The sequence below is a fragment of the Emys orbicularis genome, chromosome 1 (assembly GCF_028017835.1).
Source record: "Emys orbicularis isolate rEmyOrb1 chromosome 1, rEmyOrb1.hap1, whole genome shotgun sequence".
In the NCBI taxonomy this organism is placed as follows: Eukaryota; Metazoa; Chordata; order Testudines; family Emydidae; genus Emys; species Emys orbicularis.
This window is the reverse complement of record NC_088683.1, coordinates 131,989,011-132,012,228: the sequence shown is the minus strand read 5'-3', so window position 1 is coordinate 132,012,228 and position 23,218 is coordinate 131,989,011. Positions and strand designations below refer to the sequence as shown.

Below are 23,218 nucleotides of genomic sequence, written 5' to 3'. Positions count from 1 at the left end.
GTCATTGCCTGTCCTCCCGAAGGATGAGTATCCTCTCATGAGCAATGGGCTTGGCTGGAGCAGGGGCATTCTGAGGGGTTGTATTTCACACCTCCTTGCATCAGCTTTACTGAATCAGGCTCAAAGCCTCTTGCAAACACACACCCACAAACCGCCACCCAAGCACAGCTGCTAAAATTAAGGGGAAAATGGCAACTAATATTTAAACATAATAGATTCTGGCTTGATGAGAATGGAAGGCATTTCTGGTGCTTCTTATCACTCCCCTGATTAGCAAGAATGTTTAATAGTACACTGATTGAAATAGCAGAAATCGTTCTCCTATAAGGAAGGCAGTACATAAGCCAAAGGATAATGTTTGAGGACAGTACTTAGAAATGTTTTTGTTAACAAGCCACTTTTGTTTTACAGAAAACAACCAAACCAAACCCAAGGAACCAAACAAAAACAAAACAAAACACATGCATGGCAAAGGTTTTCAAAAGTGACCAGTGATTCTGGGTGACCCAAAGCTTAGGTGCCCAACTGGAGACGCCTTAAAAAAGTTCCTGAGTCCTGCATTTCAGAGAGTGCTGAACACCTGCACTCTGAAAATCAGGCCCCTTTTTAAAGTTGGGCACCTAAACTTTGAGTCACCCAAAGTCAAGGGTCACTTTTCAAAATCTTGCACTTTTTTTGTGTCACATCTGAAAATCTTAACCAGATTTCAGATAATTGTTTCAAAGTATGAATAGCTAACCCATTATTGAAGCCTCAATTGTCCGGAGATGAAATGATGAAGATAAATTTTACAGAGTGTGTAAAGTATCTGCTAAGGTACTGAGATCCTTAAAGCCAAGACAGGATATGAGCTGCATTAAGTGCAAGAAAGAGCTACGTTTATCCCCTTGTTTTGCTGCAGAGAGGGCCTTCTATTATTTACTATGAAATGCAGGGCCTGCACTTAGGCTGCAGTCTCTAAAAATCAGTTTTGTAATATTTATCATGACTTCAGAGCACATTGGCACACATACACTGATGCTCACTCTGTTTGCAAAATTAAGCAGTGTGGGGCTTCTCCAGAGGGATTTCAAAGATGCGTGCTATGGAAGTTCAGTGTGCCAGTGTATTCACAGTGAAGGGAAAGATGACCTCGTGGCAAAAAGGAAAGGTCAGTCACCGAGTTCACAAACCAGTAAAGAGATTGCTCACACATGCATGGTTTAAACAATACGTGATGCGTGATTAATTAAATGCACAGAAGATCTAACAAGTCTCCCACAGACAGATGGGAAATACCCATTGATCATAACTGTCCCCACCTTTTCCAAATTCAAAAATAAATAAATAACCCGCTCTTATCTGACCAGTTCCTGGACTGTGTTTTGCACCAACAGTAGAGACAGCGAATGTGAACAGTGCTCATGCAGCACTTTTCTCAGTGCTCATGCAGCACCATGAGACCCCTTCCATACCGTCCCCTAAACCCTCCCTATCCCACTATGCCAGGCAGCCACCCCCTCTCCGTTCAAATCCGTCCTGACAACTCGCTTCTCCCAGGAGGCCCATAAATGCTAATCTCGGCCAGTGAAAGCTGTCAGCACACCATTATGAAAAAGTTCTGAGGACCCTATTCTGTCATCCTGACTCACACCGAGCAGCCTTTACTCTGCAAGCAGCCTTACTGATTCCCGTGGGACAAGTAGCCAAGTGAAGTACTACTCAACACGAGTAAGGGTGGCAAATCTTGAATTAGCACCGTCATCTGGATCTCCCCGTGCATACTTGTATTATTTAAGCTGCAAACTTCTCAGGGCTGGGACAGTGTCTCCGTTGTGTCTTGTATTGTTATAATACCTAACAAGCTGCTCGTACTTAAAGAATTTATAAGAAATAAATAAATAAATAAATAAATAATGGCACAGTCATAGTGATAGATGATGTGGTTTCTTGGAATCTTTTTTTGCACAATGGCACAATCCTATTAGGAAATTTGTTCTCCTGGCCACTCCAGTGATTTCTCTCTTGCTGTAAATATATCTCAGTGCTTTTTAAAAATACCTATCAGTAACATTTTCCAAAGCGCCTAAGTCCTATTTTCAAAAAATTGACTTAAGGCCAGCTTTTTTAAAGGTGTTTAGGCACCCTGATATTAATGGGAGTTAGGCACCTAAATACTTTTTTTAATCGGTGCCTTAGGCACCTAGCAGTCAATGTCTCAATTAAAGTCAATGGGACTTAGGCTCTTAAATGCCTAAGTCACTCACTTTGGAAAATGTTCCCCTAAGTTACTTGAAAATGTTCCACTATCTATTTTGACAAACACTGATAGACATAGAAATCATACACAGAAAAAAGTAAGCCTGATGGATTATTTTTCCCCCTTCCAAAACATACAGAAAGCACAGCAAAGCAGAATATACACAGACACACTTTTAAACAAAACCAAATCAACCTTGAACTAAAATGTCTAGCAAGGTATAAGAACATATTTGTATGTTGGTGCTTTGAAAAAAGTTCCTGTCAGAATGAAGCATAGGTTGAACCATCTTCAGGAGGGCAAGACTTATTTTTCTGTCAGCATTCAGAGAAAGGTTAACAGCAGCCTCAAAGAGTTGCTCCTGTCTGTTACTAAACATGTCTCTGTTACATGTAATACATTAATGCAAAAGCCAATGTGTTGTTACGTTCCTGAAATAAAGCACTGTTAGGAACAAACTATCCCAGACTGCGAAAAAGAGAAAGAGATTGTAATTGTGGAATTAAGCATGCCAGCTGCTGTCGGAGAGCTTAGAAGCTCCAGGTGAGGAAGTGCATCGAGCAAGACCTTACCTGTTCCAGGTAGCGTTGGAGCAGGCCCGTCGCTGCTGGGTCCCCCGCTCATCCAAGGCTGCCTGCTCTCTCTTGCCCAGATCACTGAGGCTGGGCGAACTCATGAACTTCAACCTGCGAAGAGTCCTCATGGTCAAATGTGTGTTTGTGCGTGGCAGCTACAGATACACCATCCTTTTTACACACACACACACGCAGCTGGAGCAGCAGCAGCAGCAATGCGAGCAGTTCTCTCCGTTTGTTGTTCAAAAAAGAAACTTAAAAAAAAAAAAGAAGAGAGAACCAGTCTCTACAGAGCACACCTCTGCCAGCAAGAAAACAAACCTTTAATCAGATCAACTGTGACGTCATAAACTGTGGTTAATAATTTCTCCAGTCCTTTTAAAGAATTAAAGCCAAACTTCTTGCTGCTGCTTTAACAGTTTGCTGGGGCCCCTTTTAACCAGCAGCTGCCCAAAGTGGAAAGATTTCCCCTTCCCCCGTCCCGGTGCACCAAAAATGAAGAGTCTCATTCAACATGCTGCATGCTCCACCTGTCATGGGAATTGCTGCTTTCATCAGTCAACTGGTTTTTTGAGTTTTTTTCCCCCCAGCCCTCTCTCTTCACTCATAACTGGAAATGAAATCAGAGGGCAACGGAAAAAAACAACAACCAACCAATACTGACGCACTGAGACTTTATTGGAAAGTTTCATAACTGCCTATGCCCCGCCACGTTACGACACTTACACACACACACACAAACACATTCACGTACGCGCGCACACACACACACACACACGGCACAAACCTACTGTTTGCCTCAGAGGCTGTTTAAACTGAAAGCGTCTGATAAGCCACAAGAGTGAGAGTATTAAAAAAAAGAAAGAAAAATGAATACAGACTAAAAAGTAGAAGCTGGTGCTTTCATTTTGAGGAACTTCAGAGGTTAAATAGAGTGAACAAGAGGATTAACTATTTGGGATTTATTAATGTTTTTTAACTGAAATAACAGCTTCACAATCCGGGGCATGTCTAGTCTCAACAAAAGCCCCAGCTCAGTTATCTTCAAAGGGAAGAACATCCTGCTCTCTCTGACACTGTAATATTTATGAAAATGATGGTGGAAGTTTCTAGCCAATGTTTGACTTGTTGCACCAAGATTCTGTTTCAAATCACAAATGTTTTCCTTATCAATTAAGTACTGACCGACCTTTGTAACGAGATTTCTAAAAAGAGAATAGCTTGTAATATAGCATCAGGTTGGACAGGCATCAGGTGAGCATTACACAACACTTGGGGCCAGATTCATATTAGTAACAGATTACTCAGCAAACAGCCCAACTTAAACCAAAAGGACTACTCGCAGAGTAAGATACTATTCAGCATAACAGTATCAGAATTTGGACCTTCTTGTGGGATAAAATTGCACAGAACATTTATAATTATTTGTTTCATTTGTTTTTCTTGTATATGAAAGTCAGCTGCCTAGATCTGTGAATACATTTTGAGTATATGTAGGCTTGGAAGGATTCGATTTTTATTAGCAAATGTCAGTAAACATCAATTTCACCATACACACGCAAACTGATGAAAAAATATTTTCATCGATACTTATCAAATTGTACAGGAGAAAGAAAAATGCTACTTGAGAACTTATTAGAGTTTGATTTAAGGATATTTACTTTGTATATTTTGACATGTGATGTTGACAATCTGTGTTTTAATGGTTACAAACATTAACTTTTTGAATCTCAATGTCTACGGTCATTAAATAATTATTGCCTGACCTGCCCTTTGTCTGATACTCCCCCCATAATTTCCTACAACTGTAAACAATAAAAAGAGAAAAAATGCTTAAAAATAAACAGATATTATCCTTCAAATTCTGCCATGCCTAAGTATATGTATGTCCTTAATAACAAATTAATATAAATTAGAGGAGTGAAAACAGATTTTGAAATTCATAGATGCCTTATCTGAATCAATAATTTGTAAGCATTGTCAAAATCTGAATTGATTTATTTATTACCTCTTCCCCTCCACCCCGCAGCCTGAAATTTGGCTCAGCTCTTTGCATATTGTTTGGGCGGGAGGGGGCGATGATCAGATCACACAGGGGAAAAAAACACATTTTATCTTGGGCTAATATTAACGGTCAAGTGAAGACTGGGTTTAATTTTCTGTTGGCTGCCCCTCCCACCCAAAAACTTGAAGTATGGGAGATGGGCATCATAATGTATGAAATATGAAAAATTCATTTTTAAGATAAAGGTCTAAATCTAACCCACCTTTGTACAAAGACTTGGTTATTTCTACTCTGTTCCAAATGTTTAAACCCCTCAAACAAAACAAACAAACAAACAACAATCCACTATATATAAGGCAGCAAAGGGAAAACACACACAACAGTATATCACTGTATTCTAAACAATGAGATAGCTTCTACAGCATACAAATCAGTGACCTAAAATAGATACAGTAGAACCCTGTTTGTTCAAATAGGATGGACATTTAATTTAACTGGATGAACAAAGGGGGAAATTGGGGAACATAATTTGTATTAAGGAGAGTTCTTCTGGTGAGGTGGTTCAGCTAAGCAAGGATTTACTCTGTTTAATTAAATGACTAGCTGATAACCCGGTTAATCTGTGCTAATGTAATTCTGCCTTGTTTCGTTTCTAGTCTCCTTTGGAGGAAACATTTACTGCTTCTCAGCTGTTGTGAACTCGATAGTTTTTACAAAATTTGGATTAAATCTTTCTTGAAATTTTAGTTCCTTCTCCTTTCTTGACAGCACAGCAAAGCTTGCAACTGCACATTGGTTATGCCTGTATATTAACAATTCTCTTAATGCAATGATCATTTTTAAACTCCTCTCTTAATTGCTCTTCTTCTTTTGAATGCTCCACTTGCTCACTTGAGTACTCTCAGTGCTTGTGATATGTTTTCAACTGCCCATAGGAAGTGCTGCTGAAAAAAAAAGCAGTACCGGGCTTCACACTAAACCTTGGAACCTTGCTAACAGAAGGAAAAAAGCTCTCTCATTCTGTCACTTCAAATTCCACATCAATAGCTGAACTGCACTCACTTCTATCCAACAGTCTCAATAACTGGCCTCTGCTTTTGACTACTACATTCAAAGTCTGTGTTACACACAAAACAAACCACAAGGGATGAGAATCATTTCTACTTCCACTACAGTTTTCTCTGTTCAGTAGAAGTGGGCAGGGTTTGTTTACCCAACTTCTCCCTCCCACTAACGTGGAATCTATGCCTCCACCTGATCAAATGTTGATTTGCAGATAAGCTACTTTGCTTTCAATGAAGACTGCCTACATTCATAACAACAGAAAGGTATTTAGAATTTACATTGCACCTTTCATTCACAGAGCTCAATCACTTTATAAGCATGAACTAAGGGCTTGTCTACCTGGTGAAACCAGAGTAGCTAGTGTGCTTTAAATTGGCCTCCTACTTTACTTCTCATTAACAGCCCCATGTAGACAAGTCCTAATTCAGCCTGAAACCACTGGGAATTAAGCAAAATGTATTATACCCATTTAAAATGAAGCACACGGGGAAAGCCCTAGATCACACAGTGAGCCAGAGCAAACTTGTGAATAGAACCCAAGAGTTCTAATTCCCAGCCCCATACTCTAACCACTGGCTGCTAGGCCATGATGCTCAGAAAAGCATAGTGCTGCCTGGCGTAAGGGGCAAAGAGGAAAGAAGGGATGGTTAAGAGAGGGGGGGGGGAGGAGCAACAGTGCTCCCTGACTGACTTTGGCTGCATCTACTCTTAAACAGTGATGTGTAGACTACAGGGACTACACATGTACTTTGCAAGGCTCTAGCAGCAGCGAAAGGGTCGTGCAGTGGGCAAACGCTTTGGCAGCAGGCCTTTCCCTGCTGCCAGGGACTTTCCCCACTGCTTCCACCCTGGCAGAGCCTTTCCTCACTGCTGGATCCTTTCTTTGCCATGCGGAAAGGCTCCGGCAGCAGGACACTACGCTGCTAAAAATAGCAGCACAGAGGTGGGAGGCACTGCCTGGCATGTAGAGAGCCACGCAGAAGCTCTCTGGGCATTCAGGTGTGTAGGATGCTTTACTCACCTAAGCCGTACCTCTCAGTCTATACTATTTATACACATGCTAGCTGGGTGTGCAGTGTCTCTACACTACATGCTGCTGTAAGTATAGGCATAGCCTTTGAGAGATAAAAGCTGCCATTGCTCTGCAACCTCTTACTAAAAGAGCAGCCCCTAACCACCACTCACTTCAGAATAAAGGGTTTAAATAGCAGGGACTTTCTGAAGGCTTAAGTATTGCACAAGTTTTTGGGATGAGATCACCAAAAACAACTAGTGACACAGGAAAGGGAGGGGAGTTGCCATGGCTCCATAATGAATAATTAATGAATCTTAAATAACAACACCTGGCAATTATATAGAGTCAAGCCCCCCCAAGTACTTTACAGACATGAATTAATTCAATCCTAGCACACAGCCGTGAAGCAGATAACTATTACTGTCCCTTTTTAACTCACATGGGACTGTAGCCTAAAAGTTAAGTGACTTGACCAATACCACACAGTGAGATGGTAGCAGAGCAGGAACAGACCCTTTGAGTCCAGTCTCCTATGCTAACTACTATACACAACACTGCCACTCAGCCATTCTTCTTGATCTGATCTTTGGAAACCTATTCTTCCCTCCAGGAGGACCCAATCAGTGACTATGCATGGGTGGATTCCACAGCTTGCACAAAACCCTAATGAGGTCAATGGGACTTGGTATGGGTGCAGGGGTCTGTTCACAATGAGTCACTTGCAGGACCAGGATTTAAAAAGACCACAACTTTGATATAGAGTAATGACAGTTATGCGAGTTTATTGAAGGGAGTCTAGTCTCCCAGTACACGTGGACAGTCCTAGGTGGTGTGCACTGTTGTTGCAGTCCAGTGCCAGGGCCCTGCATGGAAAATAGTTTAAAAAAAATAATTTAAGTAGAACCCTAAAGTGTATCTATTCTTACTAGAATATGTTACTTTGAATGCTGTATTTTAATTATTATGGTATTGCCAATCCCAAGGATTCAAAAATCTTGAGTCAGGTTCCCCCCCTCCCCAAAAAATCATGAGATTAGTTTAAAAATAATAAATATTGGATTCTTTTTATTTGCCTTCTGGCTTTTGAGCTTTTCGGGTACAACTGAGTCACATTTTCGAGCTTTTCTGGACAACCAAGTGGGCCAGAAACGTATTTAAAAAAAAAAATAGCAAGCTGAGATTTTCATATTATTCACATGACTCCAGGAGCGGGGGCTTTAATAAACACTCCAAATATCAGGAGACTCACAGTGAAATAAAGCAAGCTGGCAACTGTGTTGGGCCAAATTATCCCCTCGGTTCCACGCATGCCACCACACTGACAACAAAATGAACACAGCAGTGATATTGATGAATGTATGGGAACATAACTCAGAACAGAATTTGCCCTGTCAGTTATTTCATTAAGATTTGCTGGGTCTTTTTAATTAAATATTGGCACTGGAGAAAGATCTCTTTTTAATTAATAAAAATATATGATTTCCTTTGATTTTCCCCACGTTTTAGGGGGAGTTGAGGGGAGGGGAGAATTATCCTAGAAATGCTGATTATTCTTTTGAGTGCAACTAAATAACAGAGAGTTGAACTCCACCTCTTTACAGAAAATAGTTACAAACCCCACTAAACGAATGCAGTTTTAGATTTTATAAATCACACAGCCAAACTGAAAACATGCCTCAACACATGCCAAAGCCAAGAAATTAGCCTTCTGAAAAACCACACTTCTTAAAGGCACAGTGCATCTTGTTCCACAAGCAGTCAGCAGACGAAAGGGGAAAGAAAGCTCTGCTTGGCAGGAAGAAATGGGAGTGGAATGAAGAGGGAGGAGGGGAAGCACTATAACTCTGAATTCATCAATTCTTTCAAGATAATCTCCCCTTAATGCTCCCTTGTCCTTGTCCTATGATAGCAATAAAGTGCTACTGTAGAGTGTGGCCTGTCCTCTGATTCATCACTTTCTAACCTCAGCTCTATTCCCATAACTCCATGGAGCTCTCTGTACAGCCCCACATGAGGGGCTTTTGCCTCCTCATGGTGGGGGGGCGGGAGACTTTGCTGCACAGGTGGCATCCCCCTTAAAGCCAAGCAGGAGAAAATGAGCCTGTGAAAGATCCCCTCCACTGAGGTCAGTAAATGAGACAATCTGGGTCATGTTGCCATTTTGCACTAACTTTTATAACTGCAGCCACTCTTTAAACATATTAGATGTGTTCCTCAATTGGTCCAAGTCAGTGCAGCTCCACTGACTTCCACCAGGCAACATCAATTTAGTCCACATGAGGATCTGGCTCATTATTAGTGTCTGTGAGAAAACGTATTGGGACACTACCAAGTAAACAGCAAGGATTCGGGATATAAGAATACTCTTCACTTTTTAAAAACAAAATTATTGTACGCGCATAAATGAACAAGCTCTATGAGCACTAAAGTAGAGAAATGTGGTCTAGCACAACAGTTGGAGTATAGGACTTAAAGGCCATGAATTCCTAAATTCCTATTCCAGATCTGGACTCTTTCTATGGCTTTGAGCTCTCACGTAATCTTTCTGCCTCAGTTTCTCCATCTGTAAAATGAGATAATTCATACCAGCTTCACAGGCCAGCTGAAAAGATGTGAGGATTGAGCCCTGATCCTGCATTGCCAACTGCACAGCTGAACCCCTCTACTGGGTAGAGCCCCCTTTAACCTTAGTGGGGCTCTGCATGGCTGTGGGTTCTACGCTCTTAGTTCGTAGGCTCCAGTGCACTAACACCTTAAACCTGTCTCTTAGGTTTACAGTGCCTAGCACAATGGGGTCCAGATCTCCGATGAGGTCCCTACACACAACCGTAATACAATACAAATAAAATAAATAAATAAAAATGACGGTAAAACAGCCATATCTAAAATTTCCATTAAATCCCTTTACATTCCCCAAATAGCAGTTAAAAGTGTGCAACACATAATATACAGAATGCACGTACTGTATATTGCTAAATTTTCTTCTGCGCCCCGCCCCTCCCCCCCGGAAATATTGTGATTGAATAAGAATCAGGCTATGTTCCTGAAGCTGTTGCCTGTTATGTTGCAATCAAAAAGTGCCAAGTGTTTCCATCAAAGGGCAATGCCAGCAGCTCTTCTGTTTGCTCATTATCTCCTTGTAGGGGTTGGGAATTAAAGTGAGAGTTGTAATTAGAATGAATATGGTGGAATGTTACATGAGGAAGAGGAAGTGAAGATCAGTGCCTTAGTCTGCATCAGCTAGATCATCTGTAATTCTCCTTCTCACCCTTCACTTTAATAACCTACAGGGGCTTTTCTTTATCAGTACTAAGACCTCTGGGCAGCACCAATTCAAGGTCTCAGTACTACCCATGCACCCAAAGCCACTGTAGTACAACCCATTCTAAACAGTGTAAATGGTATGAATGCCAAACCAAGCACGTGGCTTTGTTAATAAATGGAATATAAAGTGATACATAAACTGATGTTTCGAAATTCTGTCCAATAAATAACTGCATTATTTAAAATGTTTTTTATCTGTTTTTACAAGATCATGGTATAGTAGAAAAATAATCTTAAAAAGCAACTAAGATCATAATGTTTATGACTTTTTTTCAAATGCTGTGTGAATTCTTTCATAAATTGCTTACCATGCATGATATTAATAGGATCTCTGAACACTATGACCTTGATGTGACAGTTCGAGTATCATTGTACTATCTTCTACAGTTATACATGGTACAGTGCCTTCCAAATATATGAATCCTGGGAGATCTGAGCTGTGTGCTGTGCCGCACTGCCCTTCTTACATCCAAACAGTTCTGATTCAAGGTCTTCCAAGAAGGCTCTGATTGTCTTGGAAGGTCACCAAGATAAAGAGCCCACTTTGGTAAATAGCTGAGTTTCTAATACGTTGCAGTGGTAGCCAGCTGTTAACAGCACGAAAGCAGAGCTCTACTGTTAACGTGTTCATGTGAGAATTATTGGAAATACGGGCCCTGCCTTAAGATTACTGCCAATCCCCATGAGAAATTCAAGTTGGTCAGCACAGTACTAACCAATGAAGTGGGAGCACTTCATATTTTTTGTATCGAAGTATAAAGGATACTTTGAGCTTCTCTTTCTGGGTCCCATAGTGCTTTTCCTTAAAGCACTGCAAGAGCTAAGAAAGCCTGGCCATCAATGTGGATTAGATTTTTAGCACATATAGCATTTCCCTTTGGCATTGGAAAGATTCATTTTTCAAAAGCAAAGCTACCTTTGAGCACAGTCCGCGTGAAGGATGGCCTGTGAGGAAAGTACAGCTTCTACTGAACTCTCTTTTATAAATGAAACCAAACATTTTAAAACTGGCCAAAGAAATCTTGCGTCTTGAAGAGAGCAACTCCAAAATGGCAGCCACAAGCAGTGTGGTGAGATTGTGCAGCTCCTGCAGTGCAGGATGTGGTATGCCACATTTTAAAATGATGACCTCGTACCACCATTTCATACAAATGATACTTACCACCCACAGGATTTTAGCCTAATTTACAGCACCTATATATAGGTTAAACAATAACTACAGAGCAAAATGCTGGTGCTCTAAATACTGTACCAAGGGTAAGAATGGCAGTTCCACACAACTGATTTTAAACTTCCACATTTGAATCTTTCATGTTCCCTGATGTCACAAGATAGGCAGGTCTCATTTTCTGTGGCATCCCAGCATGTACTGTGCTCATCATGTCACAACCACTATGGACGCCCAAGAAAAGCCCACATCTCACTTTGAGAGGGTCAGGTAAGAGCTGGAAATTTAGAAAACTACACAACAAGGTTTGTGAAAATTCTTAACAATGCCTTTGGCTCTGTTTGTCAATTTACACAACCATCTGATACCTCTTTCCCACACCACAGGCCCAGCCTCAAGCTCCAGGCACCTGTCGCAGTGGCTGACAGTATAGTGCATATATGGTCAGTATCATGCATACTGAGTTGCCATTCAGAGTGGAAGCCAGTGTCAACATCAGGGCACATGGAGAAGAAGAAGAAGAAGAAGAAGAAGAAGAAGAAGAAGAAGAAGAAGAAGAAGAAGAAAAAGCCTGGAGGAAAACCTGCATTTCCGTAAGTCCCAGTCCTGCACTTTTATCCAGGGAGCAGAGCTTCCTCTCTCACAGAGAAACCCAAGTGGGGAAGCCTGGGAAGGTGAAGAAAACCCCATGAGGTTTCCTGTCTGGAGCTTGACATATATTGTTCAGTCATGCAGAGGAGGGGGTTCTCCTACCAGTTAAAGGACAACTGGTTTAGGTCCTCCTGCCCTCTATAAAATGAACACAGCCTCCATCCTAATCCTTTCCTTCAGTCCTGAGACTGGGGAGAGGCAGTAACCCCACACCTTTCTGTGCAGGACGAGGGACAGCAAAGCATGGAGATGTCCATGGTTCCTGGGAAGGGAAAATTTCTCCCCAAAAGGAATTCTCTCTCTCCCAGTCAGAAGTTACTGGTAAGAGACAGATTCTGATACCCGGACTCATTTTGAATAGCATCTTCCTCCCTGAACAGGGAAGTACTACTCACCATGAGCAGGGGGCTCAGAATCTGGCTCTTAATTTGTTAAACATACTTAGCTGCTCTGTCTTTATAGACATTGTCAAGTAATTTGGTATCACATTTAACTGACCTTTACATTTTCAAACTGATATGTTTAAGTCACTGAGGGATGGGGGTGGGAAGCATTCTTCGATCCTGAGAAGTTTGTGGTTTGTGCCAATCTCTAAAGCAAAACCAGACAAACCAATTTGAATTAGTTTACATCTTTAAAAATTCAGCTGGGCTGAGTGCCAAGTTTCAGCCAGTTGATATCTGAAGTGGCTATGATATTAAATGACAAACACGATTAAACGCCAACTAGGAGGGTTTAGGAAGGGAAGGCTAGCAGATCCTTACCTACAGCAGTGCTACTGGGCTCCACTACTATGCTATTTCATACCCCCATATGACAGGGTGTGCAGTCATAAAAAAAGCCACACACATAAGACACAGGCTTGTAGCACCTGACAATTAGAGCAGGAGTTTTTAAGACCCTGTACCCTGCCCTTAGTTTTCTTCTTATAAAACAAGTAATTTAAAGCGATGACAACAAGTACCTTTTTGTCAAATGGGTTTTAACTTTTTATTTGGCTCCCCGCTGTTTATAAAATCTACTTAGAAGTTTAAAACTAGTATTTCTTTCCTGGCCTATTTAGTCCTTTTCCTTCTGGAAGAGTTTTTCTCCCCCCTTTTTTTCTTCTTTAAAGTGTCTGAACCAACTGAGCCTTTCAGCTAAGGATCATTCACATGGCATCTTTCTTGAGCAGTGCTCCCTCCTCTGGCTGGATGACTCTGCAGGTCACATGCACAATGGACTTGTCTACACAGTCGGATAATGTGCACTATGGGGCTGTGATTTTAAAGTACACTAACGTGTTGAGCATCAACTGATCCATGTAAACCCCACTGGTGTGCACTAATGGTTCCCTGGCAGCGCTCTTTAACATACCAGTTTAGAAACCACACACTCTGCAGTGCACGGTTACTCCACTGTGAAGATCAGGGGTTCTCAAACTTCATTGCACCATGACCCCCTTCTGACAACAAAAATCAATACACGACCCCAGGAGGGGGCACTGAAGCCTGAACCTGCCCAAGCCCCACGGGGGCCAAAGACAAAGCTCAAGCCCCACCATCCCAGGCGGGGGGGAGGCGGGCAAAGCTGAAATCCTCCCAAGGCAGAAGGTCTGTAACCCGAGCCCCACCGCCCAGGGCAGAACCCTCAGGCTTTGGCTTTGGCCCCAGGTGGTGGGGCTTGGGCTCTGGCCCTGGGCCTCAGAAAATCTAAGCCAGCCCTTGCGACCCCATTAAAATGGGGTCCCGATTCACTTTGGGGTCCCAACTCACAGTTTGAGAACCGCTGGTGTAGATTAACCCTTAGAGTGGCTAATGGTTTTGCTTTTTAATTTCTTGGTCACAATGTTGTATATTTAAGAAAATGACAGTTAGGGTGGGATTTTCAAAAGTGCTCGGCCTTGCTCTAAATCTGCTCCCATTGGCTTCAATGTAAAACTCCCTTTGGCTTCAGTGGAGTAGAGCTAGGCCAACACAGAGTGCTTTTGAAAATCCTGCACCTCACAGTCCAGAGGACATGAAAGGAAGGCTAATCTTGTAATTTACACAATGGGATGGAACTTCCTCTGTGAACTTGGACAAACTATATGATCTTTCTATGCCTCAGTTCAACACCTGTAAAATGGAAAGATAATACTTGCCTGCCTTGTTAATGTAGATGAGATGCACAGATGTCACAGTGGACAATTACACAGAAAACAAATTAATTGCCAAATAAGACCGACCAAATGTTAAGCACAAAGTGCACTGAAGCCAATGAAAACACACCGGTGATGACTTCAGCCTGACCTGTTCTAGTAAATGAAACAGCACATATTACATCAAACCAGTAATTTAATTCTGTTGTAAATATTTACACTTTTTGGAAGCAATTGGTCTTTTATTTGTTTTTTAAATAATTGCCTTTATCATTTTATTTTTTAAATGCATTGAAATTTAAGAACCAACCTAAAAGCCTATGATGGCTCCTAAAAAACCAGCTTCTTCAGTCAAAGTGATCTAATGGCATGGGTAAGAGAAGGCTGCAGAGCCAAGCACAGCTGTTCCTTCTAGTGGAGCAAGTTTCAAATTCTCCAGCTTGGGTGTCAAAGGATTTCTGTGCTCAGGAAGTCCCCCATATGCGCCTGCTCAGATTGTGATTCTGGATGCAGTGAACAGAGCTACTTGCTTGATGCTCAGCACAAAATAGGTGGGGAGTGCAAGTGCATGGAACACAGGCTCAGCCCCACTTCCTTCCTGCTCAGCCAGAATAGCTGGCCAGATGAATACAGAGGAGTAAACTGCTCCAAAAAGGGGAGTGAAGTGACTTCCCCTCCCCCCACCACCGTCAGGGCAAGAGGGGAGTGGAGGAGGAACAGAGAATGTGAGTCACTTATTCATCCTCTGCTATACTTTGGAGGTGGTGCAGCTGCATGTTAGCCTCTACTCAGGGCAGATAGTACTTACACTCTAACCCCATGCAAGCACCCCAATGATTCAGAGCCTACATTCACAAGCTGGGTGCCACCTCCTTTTAGGAGGTGCTTTAAACATCACTTAGCAGGAAGTTCCTGTACCTCAGTGAAAAGCTAGCATGTTTGTCAAACCTCCTTTCATTTCATTATTGCTTTGTTCTAAATTCTTCATAATCTGGCATCAATTCTGGGGGGGAAATGCATTATTCTTAAATTCTGGTTTTCTTATTTAAGCTCCGTCAGCCACGGCCACTTCAAACAGTTTACTAGATGAGTCAGCGCAGCTAGATGAATCGGCCAATTTCATAAAGCTGCAACACGCTTCAGACTAGTGATGTCAAACATCAAAAGGCTCAGAGATCCTTGTCAAATAAGTTCCCAAAGGTTATCTGAAAATTGTCTCAGCCCCTGTGATCTTTACTTAGTCAAATTCCCACTGAAATCAATGAGAGTTTTGCTTGAGTAAGGACTGCCAGAATACATCTTTGATACTGGAATTCACATGAGGTCAGAACCCTGGCAAGATTTTCAGTTCTTCCTGATTTTAGTGAGGGCAGGCATACCTAAACAGCAGCCTCTCTCGTGACATTTTGGTTTCTCTGTTTCTAGGCCAAGAAAAGAGGAAAAGGAAAAGGAAAGGGGGGGGGGGAGAGAAGAAAAGAAAAAGGGAGACAACCACATTTTTCCAAACCTTGGGTCATATTTCGTTTTGATTTTAGTTCTTTGCAGTGGTTTGGCTCAGTTCATATTTATTCCATGTGAGCTCAATCCATTCCTGCTTTAGACTAAAGAAGTCCTGTAGCCATAAAATTCTTACTGCTTTGCTGGGGATATTGCTTGCAAGATAAATTCAACTGAATTATGCTGAGTTCCTGTTCCATTCCTCCCAGACAGGTGGGACGCTAAGGACCAAGAACTGTAATTATAGCTGCATGTAAACATACAGCAGGTGGTTAGGACTCTGTAAGAGACTGTAGCTTGCAGCAGCCTTTAGGATACCTGTTTAGTCAGACTGACCAGTACAGCTGGTAAAAATAAAATGTTTCCATTCCTGTAAAAGCATCACTTTTCCTCCCCATTCTGCAGCTTCTGTGTATAGTCAACACAATGAGCCAGCACATCCTTAAGAGATGAGTAGGGTGGAGAGGGGATGATGTATAAAGTGAAATAAATCTAAAAGCAAAATGCAACATCCCCTCAAATAATCCCTCAAATGTTAAATCTCTTTAGATCATGTTTATTTGATTACTCACATATTTTAGAGATTGGCTCAAAAAGAAACACTCCAAGTTCAATATGAATTTATAGCTTAATCTGTTATAAAGCCAAGAGACCATTTGTAGAATTCAGCTGTATGATTTCAAATGTAGACTTCAGTTGCTCCCTTCCTCAAAATTCAGATCCAGGCTTTTGTTTCATGCTCCTCTATTTGATTTTCTTTATTTTATTTAGTACAAGAAATTAACATGCCATTTGAAAGTGAAATACAAATCTCAAATCAAACCACCAAATTTATTCCACATGAGCAAAGATGAAACCTGAAACATTTGTTTTACTATAACAACACCCTTTCCCCACCACACACTTGTTAACAGAAAACCTCCCATTTCAAACTTTTTAGCAATTTAAAACATTTCAGACCTGGCTAGGAATTTTGGCTAACTCAGTTTTTGGGTGTGCAACTTTAAAGACCTGAAAGTGGCCTTAATTTTTAAAAGGTGCATGGCTCCATACTTTACAAATATTCAGGTCACGTGAAGGTGCCAGAAGGAAGGCAACTAAGAACTGAGACATCCAAAATCACTAGTAGCTTTTAAAAATCTTAGTCAAGACGTTTTTCAAACTATGAATTGACCCCCTCAAAATGTTATGTTTATTTATCTATTTATTTTAAGTTTTAAAAAACTGTTAAATTTCAGAAAGTATTGTCTAGTGATTAGACTATGAGGGGGATGAGAGCCATGATTCCTGGGTAATGGTCCCAACTCTATCATTGACTGAGTCTCCCCAACTCTTGTGCTTTCATTGTGAGTCTCACAATATTTGGCATTATACTCAAAGCTCCAGCTCCTGGAGTGCTAAGATTACCTGAGAATCTCACTTGTTATCAAAAAATGTGTTTCTAGCCCTCATGGTTTTGGAGAAAAGCTTGAAAAACTGTGCCTTAAAAGGATCAGAAACCCCTAGGCAAATTAAAAGAACCCAATTGGTTATTTGTTTTTAAATCTTGTGATTTTTCAAATCAATTTCATGACTTTTTGAGCCCCAATATGATTTTTGAAGGTTTGGGATTGGCACTACTGGTGATTTGTTTTTTGACTCAGGGCAAATTATTTAACCCTTCTGTGCCTCAATTTGTCCTTCTTTATATAGTCCCTAACCCTATAAAAGTTGCTTATACAGACCCTGTTCGAAGTTGGAGAAAAATGTGGAAGTCATACTACTTTTCTCCCCTTACTTTGTACTTAGTATTTGAGCGGAAATGAATAAGGTAAATTGAGACAAATTGGAATGATGTTGAAGAACACTCTTTATCTGCCCATTCCTGGTGGTTACACAGCACCTAATGGGTACAACTACTCTGCAGCCAGAGGTATAATTTCCAATTTGGGTAGACATACCCATGCTAGCTTTGATCGAGCCAGTGTGGTAATAATAGCAATGTAGCCATCACTAATTGGACAGCAGCAGGGGCTAGCCTGGTTGGGATTATACTTGGGTGGCAAACCTGTGCTGTTGCCCATGTATCCACCACTTTACTGCTATTTTTAGTGCACTAGCTCAGTCAAAGCTAGTGAGGGTACATCTACGCAAGTCAGAAATCTCATCCCCGGCTGCAGGGTAGTCACCAAAAGGGTTCTAAAGAGCCAGAGTGTGTCTAGGAGGCTGCTGGATGGAATGGCAATTCAGTTCAGTGACGTGAGATCCCTGTTTTGAAAGAGGCAGTTAAAAAATTCTTGTGTTAAATTCCAGCATCTCAAATCCTGCTTTCCTTTTTTCAAGCTGAGCAAACACAGCACCCAGGAGCGGGTCCTATAGCTGTTATGTGCCTGCTTTTCTGCTCAGCTAACCATGACAGCAATATCTTTACCTGACATGGCATGCACACAGTTAATGTTTCGCATCATTTTCTGATGCAACTGTTCCAACCTTAGTTGAGCACTGTTTTGTCTTTGGGGTGTTTTTCTTTTTGGTTAACAGGTTAAACTGGTATTTCAAGTAGGTCGATATTTTAGTTGTTATTTCAAGAGATTCAGCAGCAGTGATTTGGCAGCAGCACAAAAGGGTTAGGGGAGAGGGGCTAGCTGAATTTCCCTGACCCTCACCCATATTGCAGATTTAGGACACTGGGAGCACATGGCCCTGGAGCCCCCAGCAAGGAGCACTGTGTGGATTAGACCCCTCCATGGAACTTCCTAGGAGAAGGTTGGTTGGGTATAATTTATGGAGAAGGTAGGAAAACAAATAATAAAATAAAAATAGGCAGTAAGTCCAGGATCACTCTTTCTGGGTGGGGGAAATATTAAGGGAGTACAAGGGGTTAGGATTTGAAATGGAATTTTAAATATTTTAAATAAAAGATTAAATGATGTCAATCATCCAATTGTGCACTATGTTAGCTATATAAACCAAGCGTATGATTTATTACTGTTACATCGTCCTTCCTCCTGACTTTGTGAATGGAAGAAACATGGTGCAGTCCTGTTTCTAATTAGGCCCCTATCCTGCAAAGACTTGTGCACCTGCCTGACCTTAAGCACGTGGTAGTCCCATTGCTTAAAGCTGAGCACATGCATAAGTCTTTGTAAGGGTCAGGACCTTAGAATGTAAGCTAATGGGAACAGAGATCAGGTTTATATTAGGGAGGCCACTCACGCATCCCCAGAATATCAGACATTTTAGTACTTCCAGGAATGGCATGGGTCCACACCCGACAACGTGACCCACCAGCGTGACCTTGCATGCATGCTAGTAGGGGCGGGGCAGCACGCTTTATAAAAGGGCGTTCCCCTATTTGATACCATTCAAAACTATGTCCAGTTTTGTTTCACTACTGAATAGAGGACAAACCTTAGAAAAGCAGGGCTGTTGGGCTTAAAACTGGACGAATGGCCTGCCTGATTCAGATATGTATTCTGTACAATGCCTAGCACCACAGGACCCTGATCTTGATTGGGACTTTGAGGCCCTCCAATACTACAAGTTAATAATAATAAATACAATTATGAAAATATGTGCAGGGATAGGAAATAAGATCTTATTATAATGCTGTACTTCCTACCACAAGAATCACTTAATGTCTGGGCCTATTATTGTATTGCCAGCAAATGAGGAATTACAGGCTTTGCATTGAAGAAAACAACTAATTGTAAACTCCTGGATTCACAGGAGACAGTCTGTCTTTTCATCAACTATTGGTACATCTACTAGACAAACACATCGGCAGGGTGCTCGTAATTTACTTAACACAAACTGTCAAATATTGTCCCGCTTTAACAGGGCTCCCTTTTGATAGTCCATCACTGTAATGTTTTTGTGAACCATGATAAATTAACTGGTTTCACGCATGCTACGGTAGAGACAGATGGCATTTATATGCCAGTTTGTTTACTGCGAGATTCACACTTAATCATGAAAGAACAATTTTAAATGCAAAAAGTTTCAAAACAAAATAATGCAAAGACGGTCTGTTCATAGTGGAGATCACTGCTAGGTAGTGGATAAGTACAAGACTAGGTCCATATTTAGTCCACCCAGTAATGACTGAGTTATTGTAGCACCAATATATGCCATTACTGTTGCTTTTATTTAAACTTTACAGTGAATATTAGCTTTGGAGAAAGTTGAAAGACTAGCAGACGTGGAAATGAAAGTTCTCTGGTTTCCCACAGAACAGGATCAGCATGGACAGCAGAAGTACAACTTTCCCCATAATGGCTTGTCAATACTGTCCCGCCTCAAGCCTTGTCTGGAGGAATCACCTCTAAGGGTGAGAGGGTCCATGCACATTCTGTGCTTGACCTGAGACTACCAATAAACACCAGCTGTGACATGGACCCCTGTCTGCTATGATCTGTCTGCTACTCACAGTGCCAACTCATTTCACATGGGGCCACTGGGCTGGCAGTAGCCTTGAAATCCTCACATGAGAGGTGCAATAGAAGTGCAAAGTATTACTATTACTCTGAGAAGTCTGAGTTAGATTCTCAGGTCTGAGGGGCTAAATTCTGGCTTTAAGCCACATCCCTGTATTGGGCATGGGGAAAATCCTCCTCAGCTGGCAAGCTCTGTCTGCTGGTATCAGGGACTGGAGGCATCACTCTGCCTTTACCCAGCATGGTCAGAACTGCTATTGGCACTAACCAAAAGCAGTCCTTCAGTCAGGAGCACGCAAGGACAATAACTATAGCACGGGGTGTACAAGAAGGGAAGGTTTTTTGAATGCTCCCACTGCACAAGGGCCAGACACAATGTGGACCTTCATCATTTTTTCCTGAGTGCGGGGACTGTGATTGCACCTAGTTCTCATGGGAACTGCACAAGGGGTTGAGGAGGCTCCGACTTGGAACACCCACAGTCACAATCCGCCCTAAATTATTTAATTGAACATAACAATACAAGACTCAATTTGCCATCCTGATGTTGAGAAGCACTTATACTCATGAGCAGTCCCCACTGAGACATTGTCACATTATATATATGGAAATCTAATCCTCACCATTGGAATTAACTAACATGGAGAATTAATACAATCTGGGTGAGAAATGTCATCAGGAATGCCCCAGCATTTATTGCCTGGTATAAATTCAGAATAAAGCAGCATATATGGGGTTGTGTATTACAAGAAAATGTTTAAATATCTTTACAGTGAGAACCTTCAGGGAAGTTTACCACATTATTTTTAAAAAATGAAGCCACTGCAAAATTTAGATTCTACAGTTTGCTGATGAAGTTCAGTCAAATCAGTGGGATAAACTTTCTTTAAAGTTTTCTTAGGGATGAGAAAACCTCAGACGGTTTGGGAAGAAAAGTCATCTGAAAGTGGTTAGTGGAAATCTTTTGTCTGAGCAATATTTAATTGCCTAGAAAAATCAGGGTAACTACATGTGGTATCATTGTTAAAAGAAATAACAAACTGAAAAGGATTGGTAAGGAACCACAGCATACTTCTCTCTGTCACACACATACACGCGCTCTCTCTTGCTCTCTCCCCTCCCTTTCTTTCTCCCCCCTCCCCCAATGATTGGTGTTTTCTGAAAATTATTTCAAGAAATCCATAAAATACCCTACCCCCTGAAAGCCCTAATCCCAAATGTTAATCCTTTAGACTCAATTTTAGCAATGCACATGAATGAATCGTGTATTGGTGAACAATGTCTGAAATCTTTAATCCAACTCAAGATTGGCTTTATGGTCTACAGGGCCTCCCTCTCCAGCTCAATGTTATAAGGCTTCGCAGCCCATGAGCTGAATTTATGCAGAGCCCCTCCCCCTAAAGTGCAAGGCCTCAACCAATCACTTAGGTTGCTTTTTCAGAGAGTTAGCTCTAATCCAGCTGCAAATGAATTCACAATTGGGAGGTTACTGGTGCAATTTTTAATTGCTTGAAGGCCAGAAAGATACATATTGACATGAGCTGTCTTCCAACATCACAAGATACTGCCATGTTATGCACTAATTCTTCAATGGCAGATAATACAATGTGGAGTTGCTGTGGGAGATTGTGCAATATAGAAGTTAACCAGAGTCAGCTCTTCAATTCATCAAAGTCGAGCCCTCTGCAGGGATGTTTGAGAAGTGGAAACATTTTAACAGTGAACAATTGGTGTTGCAATGACAGTAGCTTACCTGCTAAAGGGTGTAGAACACAGGACTGAATAGCAGATGTCGAGCACCTCTGCAATATATTCCCAAGTGTCACAGAAAAATTCCAACAGTCAAGAAAATTTGGTGGAAAAGATTAGCAACTTGCAAAAAAGGCAGCTCTGCAAAAGAAGATGAAAAAGAATGTATTGCACATATTCTAAGATGCGAATTATATCTCAACAGTATGAATAAAGTCTCATATCCATTGTGCAGAGTGGAGTATAGCTGGAAGTTGAAGACACACAAATTCAGAATAGAAATAAGGCATAAATGTTTAATAGTGAGGGTAATTAACCATTGGAGCAATTTACCAAGGGTCGCGATGGATTCGCCATCACTGACAATTTTTAAATCAAGATGTTTTCCTAAAAAATATACTCTAGGAATTATTTTGGAGAAGTTCTATGGCCTGTGTTATACAAGAGGTCAGACGAGATAATCACAGTGGTGTCTTTCTGACCTTGGAATCGGTATGTGTCACAACGCTCTAACACTTCATCACTAAGCTTGGAAGGTTTAAAGTTTTATCGATAAATGTCAGTCAATATCAATTTCAGCATACACACACAAACCAACAAACATATATTTCCATCAATAAGCAAAGTTCACAGATAGAAAAAGTATAAAAAATGTTGTTTGAGAACTTGAGTCAAAATCCAGTGATTTTAGCCTTGTTACAAGTGGACTAGCGAATAAATAGTACAAACCAAAATGATTTGTTGATTTAAGGATATTTACTTTATATATTTTGACATGTGAAGTTGACAATTTGTGTTTAAACAGCCTATAAAGCTTTCAGTTTTTGAATCTCAACATTTACTGTCATTAAGCAAATGTCTGATCCCCCACCCGATTTCCAGCAACCACGAACATTTAATAATAATAATAAAATTGAAATTAAAAAAATGCCTAAACCCCAAAAATTGTCCTACTTTCAAAATGCATTGATAAAAATCTAAAAACTGGTTAAAAATAAACCCCAATATTATCCATCAAAATTATAAACTAATAAATATCAAATTCTGCCAAGCCTAATTAACACTGATACAAATGGACGTTTCTCTGTTTGCCTTTCCCTTTCTTGCTTTGTCTTCTTTACTGGAGATTGGCTCATTAACACCAATGCTGATAGCTACACCCACTGGTAAAAACGAGACCAGTTTCCATTAACACACACATTGGAAATAACATATGTTCCAGAAACAAAGAGGTGGCAGATGCCCAGTTTAAAACAGACTGGATTGTATGAGATCACAGGCCCAAACCAAAAATCCAAGACAGACAGACAGATCTTTGAGGTGGGTCTGACTGTTGAGAAGGTATAAATGTATTTTAAAAAGCTGTTTGAAATTCTGTTATCAGCAATGGCAGACC

The 23,218-nt window shown here is 41.0% G+C and overlaps 1 protein-coding gene across 3 annotated transcripts in view; it reads right to left on the bottom strand.

The window, feature by feature from the left end:
* ARHGAP8 (Rho GTPase activating protein 8) overlaps nt 1-21,885 on the bottom strand; it is a 349,789-nt gene extending 327,904 nt beyond the window's left edge. For 2 of the 3 annotated variants that reach the window (XM_065403237.1, XM_065403246.1), the window contains exon 1: nt 2,812-3,011. In XM_065403237.1, the coding sequence (XP_065259309.1) occupies nt 2,812-2,942 (131 nt within the window). In that variant the 5' untranslated portion in view covers nt 2,943-3,011. Of the gene's footprint in view, nt 1-2,811; nt 3,012-21,826 lie in introns of those variants that run through there. The other variant, XM_065403254.1, reaches the window with a different exon arrangement.
* Between the last annotated feature and the right edge of the window lie 1,333 nt (nt 21,886-23,218).